Genomic DNA, 12,055 nt, shown 5'->3' with positions numbered 1-12,055 from the left:
GTTTCCAGTTTTGTGCCACTCTCCTTTATTCTCTTCTTCTGTTATCTCTTTTTCCTAATATTCAATTGCCGTAATAGTCTTCCTCTACATACCACTCTCTTTGATTTACCTCAACTGTTTCTCTATATTTACTGCACTTTTTGTCCCCACGTTTATCTTTTACTCACTGTCTCTTTCTCTATTCCTGTGGGTCTATCTATCCCTCCATCTAGAGTACTTATACGAATTTTTTCTTGATGGTACACACCTTTCGATTATAATATAAGCTGGGGCGTAGAATTCGAGTAAATCTAATATTTTGAGCTCTATTTTTAATATATTAGGAACAAAGATTTTAAAAATACTTTATTAACATAATCAATTAATTCTCAATATACTAAGGGAACAAAAACAATAATTTCAAATTAGATCACAACAAATGATCACATCAATAATAAACAAAATAAATCTTAATACCTAGTTTTAATTGCAATCAGACGTACCTAAGAATTTAAAGAGGAAGTACTTAAAAATAATTAAATTGATTTAACATATCAGTATATTCTAATTATACAAAAAAAATTGATAGTTACAGCTGCTTATCATCAATTTGTTTTTGTTTTTTCAGTTTATTTTTATTTTATAACTGAAAAACCAAATAGTGGGAGATAAGTCGGGAGCAATATTTTGAAAATAAAATGAAAATTCCATTAAAACGGATCAATTTTCTCATTATTTCTAATTACATTTTCACCCCTCTAGAAATTTCAAAAAAAAAAACAAAAATTCTGTTCATAATACCAGAGGAGAAATTGGAGAAACACTAAAAATAAATCAAAGTTTTCTTCAAATGTTTCGATAGTTTGTTTTGAAGACAAAAAATTTTTTTTACTATTTTTAAATGAACTGTATCCAACCTAATCTCTTGGTAACTTCGTATAACAAATATTTTCCATATCCCTTCAGTTTTTTTCATATCGAGATTGCCCTGTAATATTTATGGGAATAGAAAAAATGATGTTCGTAACTTTTGTGAAATGGCTATTATCACAAAGTGCTCCTATCATTAAATGATCCTTATATTGACAGTTTACAATATATAGCTAAGCAAATGAGAGGAAAAACAGAGAATTGGAAGAAATGGAGATCAATAGTCGAAAAATGTAAATTCAAAAAGAAATATCTTGGAGGAAACGTGACAAATGTGAAAATATCAGTAAAGAAGATTCCAGAATGGTATCTACAAGTAAAAAGACCAAAAAGTAGAACAAAATCAAGAATAGAAAAAGAATGAAAGCAAATTGGGAACAAAATATGGAGAAATAGAGATGTATAGTTGACAAGGTGAAGGTAGAATAGTATATAAAACATGAGAATGTCCGTGAAGAAGATTCCAGAATAAAATCTACAAGTAAAATAGCTAAATATAGGCCAAAATCAAAAATAGAAAAAGAATGAAGGCAAATTGGGAACGAAATATGAAGAAATTGAGATCAATAGTTGATAAGATTAAATCAGAACAAAAAATTTTGGATGAAACATGGAAAACGTGAAAATATCAGTGAAAACGATTCCAGAATGTAATCCACAAGTAAAAAAACCAAAAAATAGAAAAAGAATGGAAGCAAATTAGAAGCAGAATATAAAAAAATGGAGATCAATAGTTGCCAAAGTAAAGGTAGAATAACATATTTTGGGAAAGTCGTGAAAATGTCAGTGAAAAAGACACCAGAATTGAAACCACAAGTAAAAGACCAAAAAATAGATCAAAATCAAAAATAAAAAAGAATGGAGATTATTAGTTATCAAGGTGAAAGTAGAGCGAAATATTTTGGAGGAAACCTGGAAAAACATTTAGTTTTTTCTATGGAATGTATCGTTTAACGATTCCCTTAAAAATAAAATTGAAATTTACTCAAATTCCATATAGAATTTTATATTGCTACATTTATTCTCCCACTTTGGCGTTACTAGTTATAAATCAGTCAAACAAAAATTTACTAACAGAAAATCACTTTTCGAAACGTTAAAAATATCAAAGAAAAAACATAAATATTATATAATTAAGTAAAAACCAGTTTTTTCAATAAACTCTGAAGAAATTCAAGTTATTGAAAAATAAAAGTTTGAATTCTGAATAAAAGCAACCGATAACTGATAAACCAAGTGCACAAGATAACAAAAATAAAAGGAAAAAGTCTATGAAGATGAAAAAGGACAGTGTAATGAAATATGTAAACTTCTGTAACAGTTACAAAAGAAATCAAGACATAGGGCCAAAAACTCAAGGATGGGGTACATAAAGAAGCTGCAGTTACATTTTCTAAAGAGAAATATCAAGAGAACCAAACCTTCGGAGATAGTATAAGCTGCAAGTGAAAGAGATCAGTTAAAGACCAATTGGCGCCGAAAGAAATTTTTCTTTTATGTAACTAACGTTTCAAAAGTAGATTTCCTATCTGCCGAACAGCTTCTTTAAAAAAATTAATAACCTATGTACAAGGAAGCCGTGTTTCATGCGGTGACAGTATCTGTGTCACTCTGAGGTAGAGAATACGGTTTTTGTTTACGTTGTCGCCTTCGTTCGCGCCTTTCCCCCATAACAAGCCTTAGGTGTTCTAATTTGCCGCGAGTTCTTAGGTTCTGATCTTCGCTGCACGAGGTCGTTATCATCGGCTCGTCTTGATGTTCTGTAGGAACGTGGGTAATGGGTTCTTCAGATCCTTTACGGGTAACCTAAAATAATAATTAATAATCTAATGACTTTTGGGTGAACGTAGGATTATTCAGGATAAGGAGGAATTTTATTTGAAGGAATGTGTCCTGAGAAAACAAATAATTATTTTTTTTTAATCACAACAAAAAAGTTTTTTTATAACAATGATATCTAACCCACTCTGGTTATTATTTGATTAATGAATGCAGGATATTGAGAAAACCCAATTTTTTTATTTGAGTAGGTTTTAAAGGTATTCAAGACCTTTTACTCAAAAAGCCATACCAGTTATAGATTTGATTAAGGTTCTAGTTATCCTAAGACCTTAAGATTTATCTAGCCTTCCTTGACATCTACTGATTGCTTTCTAGTTCTAATGACCCCAATATCTATGTTGGCTTCGATAAGGTTTGTCTCCTGCAGAACTAGATGAACTGGAGTGTCATTCTACTTCCCAGGTTTCCTGTACCTTTTATCCAGATAGTTCCACCAGTATAGATAGATTTAATCAGGGATTATGTCATACTGCAACCTTAAAGTTTACTGAACCTTTTATGAGCGTTGTTTTCAATATCTACTGTTTGTCGTCCAGTTCTAATAAACCCCAGTATCTATACTAGCTTCAATAAGGTTCTATGGGTATGCTTCTTCCAGAACTATCTGGATTGGAAGATCATTGTCCTTCTCGGGTTACCTGGACCTTTTATCCATATGGTTCCACCAGTTATAGATAGATTTGATTAGGGATTACATCACACTGCAACCGTAAAGTTTATTGAACTTTTTATGAGAGTTGTTTTCGATATCTACTGCTTGCCTTCCAGTTAGAATGAGCCCCAGTATCTATAAAGTTCTGTAGGTGTGCTATTTTGAGAACTAGGTGACCTGGACTATCTTCCTCCTTCCCAGACTTCTTGAAACTTTTACCTAGATAGCTTCACCAGTTATAGATAGGTTTGATTAGGGTTTACATCATACTTCAGCCTTAAGGTTTATTAAGCCTTCCATGAGAAATATTTTCGACATCTACTGTTGCCTTTCAGTTCTATAGAACCTCAGTATTTATGTTGCCCTCAATAAAATTCTTTAGGGGATTATTATTCCACAACTAGGTGGACGGAGTATCAATCTACTTCCCAGGTTTCTTGTACATTTGATCTATAAAATTCCACCAGTTATAAATAGAATGGATTACTGTTCACATTATACTGTAGCCCCGAAGTTTATTGAACCTTACATTAGAGCTGTTATTGATATATACTGATTGCTTTCCAGTTCTAATGAACTCCAGTATCAATGCTGATTCCAATAAGGTTCCTTGGGTATGCTTCCTCCATAACTAGGTGAACTGGAATGTCAACTTCCTTCCTACAGGATCTAAATTCATCAGTTTCTGGTATTAACAAGTACTTCCTGAGCCAAGAGCGAGGAAAGGTATCTAAGCTCCTGCTTAGATCCAAATAATTTTCGAATCTAACAGAATCAGAATTTAAAAGGAACTGGAAAGTCATCAGCAGAGAGTTTCTCTTTGTTGAAATTGTCGTTTAGGATCCCCAATCAAAAAGGATGTTGGTTTTGAGTCGGTATGGGAGCTAAGTGCTTTGGTAACTCCTCAATGTCATATTTATAATAGATTCTTTCTAGATTTATTTCCACGTCTCTTTCAATTGCAATTATCATTAATTATAAGCACCATGTTGAATTATACAGGTGCCTAATGATCATAATATAAATATTATATAGTCCATTCATTTAAAGCTAGACGCAATATTCCCATAACCATAACAGTCTAGGTAATCTAGTTCACTGTGCCTTGGTCTGTGAAATTCTAGATTAGAGCAGGAAGAAGTAAATTAGAGCACAAAATTAATAATTGCTACCAGAAAAAATAACATCAGTTATAAAGTTTTCAACCAGAGCACCATAAAACTGTATAAACAGGTTCATACGCCAACTAGATGAATGGACTATAGTTAAAAAGATTTATTTACTTAATTTTAATGAATTGTAAAATTAAATAATGATGGATGAAGGTGATTTAATGGATAAAAGTAATAATTACTCACCCTACGGAGTTCTGGTACTGAACAAAGGAGATCATTAAGTATGTGTACAATAGTGGCAACATCACGACGCGGTCGACCCTTGGGGTCTTGTAAAGCTGGATTCAGTGCTCCACTGAATGTTCCGGAATAGACGCTCTCTCGTCGTCCTACAACATAGACCATAGCAGCAAAATAGATATGGAAAAATATGAAATAAAGACAAAGGAGATACTAATATATATAATGGAAAGAAATAATACTGAAAAAAAAGTTATAATAAGAAGAGCAACCCAAATTTGTAAGGTTAAGTATTATGAATAGATATGATAAATTATGGTTGGAGGTATCAAGAATGGTAAAAAAAATATATGCAAAGAAGAGGAATCAAAGATTTTTAGGGAAAGGTAACCAGAACCATGGAAACTACAGTGAAATAATGTTTCAATGGAAGTAGAAAGATTATTAGAAGAAAGAGTTGAAAGAAAGATGATAAAATGTTTTCCCCTGTAATTTGAAGTTTATCTATATGATTATTCAGCTCTGGAACGTTCTGAAATTGTTCTAAAGAGCTTATGAGAATATTATAGAGCCTTGGTATACAAAGATGAAGAATCGAAGATTTTAAGGCAAAGGTAACCAGTACGTACCATAAAAAGTACAAATAAATAAGGTTCCAACAGTAATAGAAAGTTTATTAGAAGAAGAATCAAAGAGAAAGTTGATGAACTGAAGAACTTATAAGAATATTCTAGGGCTTCAATTCAGCTATTAAAGCAGCACCCAATAAAAGAGACACAGAATTTGACAAATTAATTAAAATTGCAAATAGAAAGTTATAACCCTTCATTTTTGGAAAAATTTATTAAATTTTGACAATATATTAGGTAAAATAAGTGACATAGATCAAATAAATATGGAACATTGTAATTTTTTCGAAAAACCACAATATCGAATGAAAACTCTTTTCTCACCTCTATCTTTTCCAGAGAAAACATCAGCGGACAGTCTTCTGAGGGTATGTTGCAAATTTCTTGAGGCCTGTAATAGACTAGGGGGACTAGGAGAAGATGGGGGTTGAGATGTTGATGAAGGACAGATACTGGTCGTAGCGGATGAAGAAGGGGATGTAGGGGACGGGGTAGTTGATGGTTTAGCACCAGAAACGGTACTTAACTGAAGTTGAATTAGCATCATGTGATCTCCTAGACGCATACTGAGATTAAGAGGTGCTTTACCGCATAAAAATTCGTTAACTTGGGTATCGTTTAGAGATTCTAGAGCTTGCATTATTCCAATTTCTGGACGTTGGGTCTGTAAAAAATATATGTAATTTTTTTTACTAAATATTATCTATAAATTTTCTTCTAAACATAGTTTTTTACTAAAAGTACATAAATATACATTAGTCACGTGGTTTTCTACCTTGCTTCTGGTAGGGAATGTTACTTCAGATTTTGTTATTTAAAATGATAATAACTATGCATTTGGAAATAAAAAATATATTTCAGAGAACAAATATATAGCAAATGACTTTTGTTTTCATTTTTTTTTAGATACAGGTTTTGTTTGGTTTCATTTCCATAACAAAACAAATCTTAGAAAGTAAAATACTTATCGTTACCATATGTACAAGTATTTTATCCATAATTATGTAATTATTTTAGTAAATATGAAAATTAAGGACATAAAACGTTATCAAGAATAATTCAAATATTTAATCCACCAAAAAAACATTATATACAAAGTTTTTTATAATAATTATAAGACAAACATCATAATATTTGAAATATAGATTAAATAGTAATTAACAGCATTAACTAACCATGAAATACCAATAAATAGGACATTTAATTATAAAAATAGCTAAATCCTTGAAAAATTTGAAAAGAAAAGAGAAAAATAATGAAACAAAAAATTTATATAATTGTTTTTTATTAATTGTATTTTAATCCTTAATTGTGTAATACAGTAAGCTTGACAATATGTAACAAATATTTAGATAAAGGCAAAATCAAATCATGAAAATATTTGGTGAAAGGATGAAATGGAAGTGTACATAAAAAGTGGCACTAGATTTTTCGTTAAATACAAAAACATGATTTGCCATAACTTAAGAGCTCGCTTTTCGATTGAATTAATTGAAATAGATAAAGTTTGGGAATAAAAGAAGGTTAAATTACATTACAAACCATTTTTCAGCATTCTTAGTTTTGAAAATATTCAGAATACTTAGCAAAATGAACATTTATGCAAACACGTATTAATTGTGAATAAAAAAACATATAAGACTTGTTACAAATTGAGATAATTTTGAAATTATTCTTTTCCAATCTTTATGAATGGTAAGTCATTTTGGTAACAAAACATACAAAAACTCGAGACTCGAACATACAAAAACGAATATTTAGACAAACCAAAGAATATCAAAATGTTTCCAGACTAAAACAGGATTAAAATATGGAGATCCATTATCCACTACACTGTTGAAATATAGTAAAAAGAAGGATAAGACAGCTACTGGCCTATGCAGATGATGTAGTGAATTATCTTAAAGATATTAACAGAGCCTTCTTAGAAAATATAAATCGAAGTTTATGATAAAGAAAACACCACAAAGGAAAGAAGTAATGAAAAGTTTTTCAATACAACTAGAAGAAAAAAAGTGATGAACTTCAAGGTTATGTATATTTTGAGGTGGTTATCAAGAACAAGGGAAGAAATCTAGAAACATATTATCAATAACTTTTCCATAGTTATTTATGCTGAAAATTTGCTTTTCTGATACTGAATTAGACAAAAAGTAGCTTTCCTGAATTTAATTTGGTCCAAAATTGAGTTTTCTGAGTCAAAATCGGTCAGCTATTGCATTTCTAGGTCGAATCTGGCTAAAAACTGGCGTTTTTGTTACCTAATTGTGAAAAATTCACTTTCCTAAGATAAATTTTGTAAAAAAATTGATTATTGTGAGTCAAAAATTGCTTTTCTGAATCAACTTGGCTCAAATATACTTTTCCTAATAGTAAATTCTACTTATGGCGTTAAATTGTATTAATTATGGTTTCTGAGTTAAATTCCTTCAGAAATTGCTTTTCTAACGTTATTTAGTCTGAAATATAGTAAACAACATCAGAAAGGAAATTTGCAAAGCCTTCATAGAAACAGCGAATTTAAATGTCAATGAAGAATCAAAGTTCATCATAATGACAACACCACAAAGGAAAGGAGCAATTAGAACTGTATGAAGAAAAAGTAATGATCTCAGAATAAGTTATGTATATCTTGAGGTGATTATCAAGGACGAAGGTGACGAGGGAGGAAATCTTGAAGGGTGACGGAGGAAAGCACTGAATGAGTTCCAAAAAAATCTTCAGAAAGGTAAAGCTACATCTGTAAAAAACAATAATAAGACCAACATTGAGATAAGGAGACGAAATGTGGATTCTCAACAAAACAGACAAGTGAGATGAGAAAGGAAAATTTCAAATGGTGTTGCGGGTTGAGGACTCAAAATAAAACTGTCCAAGAGTTTTTTAAAATGTTAATGTTTCGATATTTTATTTGATCTTTATCAAGGCTTTTTTAATTATTAGATGTCAGTCAAAATATAAAATACATATTCCGCACAAAGAGATAATTCTCCTATCAAGATACATTTGTCAGTGGATGATGATGAAAATGGTATTTAGAGGTGATGGAAGATTTAAGGAGGAGAGGAATTCACGACTACAAAATGAAAGCAATAAATAGGAATGAATGAATTTATGTTAATTCAATTTAAGAACTGCTTCCAGGGGTATTGCTAAATATCTGGTGGAATTTTTCTCTATATGAAAGTGAAATAGACTACAAAAAGTATGAAACCCAAGAAAATTACAGAAAAATGTCTAAAAATTATATTAATTAAAAAAAAAGTTTAGATAGATAAAAAACTATAGTTATAAGACCTACAGCAATTTAAGATTGTGATTTATGAATAATCAAATGAATGGAAATACAACAAACAAAAAAATCGAGCAAAACCAATAAAAAACAGAGAGATTTATGAATTGGACATGTTTTTTTATAATTGTGGAACATTTAGAGAAAAATATACCCAATTGGGTGTATACATGAAAAATAAAGCTTTGGAAGTGTTGTATGTACAGTTATTGTGGCACTCCTAATTTTAATCAAGCTTATCAATCATTCATTCATTACGTCACTGTAATATTTGATCCATTTTCAACAAATATAAGCCATTCACATAACCAGCATCTTTGTTAATCAATTGGCGACAAAGGTAAAGCAAAACTGAGTGAACATTCGTTTCATGTGTTTTGTACCAGTTTCTAAAGCACGCATCTTTGTCTCAGCATTATGTCATTGATCAAACTCGGGAATTTGGCATTGCAACTGAGTACTTTGGTTCACACCTTTATATGGCGAAACTACATGCTGGACATGTGCTGAATCAATCAACTTTGTTGAGGGTGCCAATTCCTAGCGATTCAACTGAAACACAGACTAATGAAAGTAGTGACAGTCGTTCACCTCCAATTATGTTTGGAATTAGTCAAAGTCTCCTTAATACCCTACTCCTGAGAATGACTGTCCAGTTCAACTGCCATTCCAGCAGTAGCCAACAACTCAAGAAGAGCAGCTGCTGACTGTGATGTAGGAACCACAAGGTACTCCTGTATGCCATTCCATCCACATAAAAAAGCCCAGGATACCTCAGAGACTACATCCAATGAAGATCTTTTCTTCAAAACAAGCTTATCAATTATTCATTCATTCTGTCACTGATATATTATTATTGTTTGATATATTTTCAACAAATATAAGCTTTTCACATAATCAGCGCCTTTTTCAATCAATTTGCTATAACAGGAAGACTTAACCTTAAATGTTACTTAATGTAAAGAAAATAACGAGAAATTGAAGATATTGAAGAATAAAAAAAGTTTTACAATGAAAACAATAAAATATAAGTCAAATTGAAAGAATTTAATGTAATATTTATTCAATTTTATAAAGAAAAATATACGTAAATGAGAAAATTTGGAAACTGTGAGATCGAAAAATGAATGTATATATTTCTGGATCTCCTTGTATAAGAAATGAATGAAAAAATAATTTTTTAAACGTCTAGTAACAGCAATTAGGTACCTTTTAAACTGTACGCAATTATTAGATGAAAGTAAAAGTGAAAAAATGTACATTTTATAAATTTAATATACACTTTGTTTTTAATTTGAAATTTATTATAATAAATAAAAATTACTTTCCACAAGATAAGATCAACGTTTAAATTCCAAATTAATACGAAAATTATACTAAATAAAATATTGAGACATAAATTGAAATGTTATCAAATATCAAAATGTCAATTTCACTTACTATGAGTCCTGTTTCGACATTTGGTAATAAAGTAATTCTAGACCCATCAGATATACCATGATGAACCAAATTTCCATCTTGTAATTGCCTGGAACAGATTAATTACCGAATTACAACAATAGAAGTAACTGTACTTTGGTTTTAAGACCCACTTATCTCTGAACAGTAAACATATTCTATCTCTGGGAACTTTAAGTCTTTTCGATATGAGTTTTTTGAGATTTTCGATTGAAATGTCCGATTCAACGCTTAGATAAAAATCGCCCCCCGTAGTGGGGCTCACATGTACATTTATTTGGGTATTTGGGCCACACCCCTGCGAAATGGGGTTAGTAGATGATTGTGAGCTGTTTTCCATATTCCTAGAGTCTATTTTTGAGGCACTACACTTTATTTAAAGCACTATAACACTGGACCGAGTAGCTTTATCGATAACTTTGATGCAACATTGCTAAATGCATAAAACTACAAAAAAAAACAATACTGGTGTTACGGTACTGGAGACCGACGATCCTGCTGCCTGGTTTATCTGACAAGTGTAGCTGCGCGTCAGAACCAATCATTGAATTCACACAAAGAACTGTGATATGTAATGATGGTTGTCTACTTACTGTCATTACATTTTAATAAATTAAGTGAAAAATTAATATTCAAATTTACATATCCTAATAGAATCATCAGAAACTGAGTTTACAAAATATTCTTTTTAAATTATAAATTCATATACATTGCTGAATTCTATTTTCAACTAATAATAAGATGAGTTCAATATATTATATTCATTTTAATAAGAAATTCTGGACCAATCCGAGACTAATTTAGGATTTTAAAATAAGTATAAATATGGATTTATCATTTGTCTATTTGTAAATACACAAATCTGGGCTATAAACTAGATAAAAATATCGTAAAGTTTAAATTAAAGCAAATTTTAAATTTAAACTAAAATCTATATAACAATTCATTCTACGCAAGCGTGAAATCTGAAACTGAAACATTTTTGATAATCCCAAATGAGTCCGAAAGTAATTGAAAAGCCTACTGGAACATTGGACTTTACAATCCTCATCTTAATCGACGAGGTTTCATCTTTTATAATATTTGGTGATTTATCGTATTCTTTTTGTATTGTATGCAATACTTTTATTCACTATTTTCAATTTATTAGAAGAGTTTTATTTTTCTATGACCTTAACTTTATGATATACAGAGTGTATTTAAAAAAACGTGGTTAATACACTTTATATTTCGGCTCCTATTGAAATTTCAAAAACAAAATCACGTCATAATTAATTTTAAGTTCGTAGTTTCTTCTTTTCTTTTTAAATACTGAATTTTTGATGAAATTGGCTACAGTATCGTACAATTTGTGAATAATCTCAAATATTAATCATCTGAGATTGCTCTGCTTTCACTCGGGAATGTTCATTATAATAATTGTAAGACAAACATCACAATATTTGAAAGATAGATTAAATAGTCATCATTAAAACAGCATTGACAAACCTAACCTAACCTAACCTAACCTAACCTAACCTAACCTAACCGTGCAATATCAATAAAAAATTAATTATAAAAATACTTAATTTTTGAAAATATTTTCTATATAAAAATGGGAAATATATTAGACATAAAAGGGATATGAATAATTGAAGAACAATCTATATAATTATATTTTATAAACACCTTGTGGACATAATGAATAATTTCAGTTTTAAATTGTTTTTTCCTGGTATATTTTTTACTTACTTAAACGTAAAACTATGATATACAAGGGGTAGTTTGAGAAACGCAGTTCCTTCTATATTTCGGCTAGAATTTGACGCACTTGGGTCCAGTCTCAAAAAATTCATGTATCATCTTTAGTATTAATGATCTGAAATAGCTCTGAATTCATTTGAACATACGAAATGAGTTTATATGGTATCTTTATTTT

General features: G+C 30.3%; 1 protein-coding gene across 2 annotated transcripts; it reads right to left on the bottom strand.

Annotated features, from left to right (window-relative positions):
* Positions 1-332: 332 nt before the first annotated feature.
* Positions 333-10,671, bottom strand: LOC130893367 (midnolin homolog). Of its 2 annotated transcripts, XR_009059194.1 has the most exons (6): positions 10,272-10,653; positions 10,120-10,207; positions 5,712-6,051; positions 4,762-4,907; positions 2,377-2,715; positions 333-2,330 (listed from the first exon to the last, which is right to left on the bottom strand). XR_009059194.1 is itself a non-coding variant. In XM_057799403.1 (5 exons), the coding sequence occupies exons 1-5, from the start codon at positions 10,475-10,477 to the stop codon at positions 2,494-2,496; spliced, it is 1,002 nt and encodes a 333-aa protein (XP_057655386.1). In that variant the 5' UTR covers positions 10,478-10,671; the 3' UTR covers positions 333-2,493. The 2 variants fall into 2 exon arrangements, 1 of the variants encoding a protein (XP_057655386.1); XM_057799403.1 differs by having other exon boundaries at positions 333-2,715; positions 10,272-10,671.
* Positions 10,672-12,055: the final 1,384 nt, after the last annotated feature.

The sequence above is a fragment of the Diorhabda carinulata genome, chromosome 4 (genome assembly GCF_026250575.1).
Source record: "Diorhabda carinulata isolate Delta chromosome 4, icDioCari1.1, whole genome shotgun sequence".
Lineage (NCBI taxonomy): Eukaryota > Metazoa > Arthropoda > Insecta > Coleoptera > Chrysomelidae > Diorhabda > Diorhabda carinulata.
This window is presented reverse-complemented; position numbering and strand designations above follow the sequence as displayed.

What these genes read in the sequence shown, in the direction of transcription:
- LOC130893367 (XM_057799403.1), bottom strand. Translation starts at nt 10,477, where the DNA reads ATGGAAAACAGCTCACAATCATCTACTAACCCCATTTCGCAGGGGTGT. An exon ending in TGTTTACTGTTCAGAGATAA is followed by an intron (nt 10,208 to 10,271) that starts GTGGGTCTTAAA and finishes AATCTGTTCCAG; the next exon opens with GCAATTACAAGATGGAAATT. An exon ending in TTTCTCTGGAAAAGATAGAG is followed by an intron (nt 4,908 to 5,711) that starts GTGAGAAAAGAG and finishes TCTATGTTGTAG; the next exon opens with GACGACGAGAGAGCGTCTAT.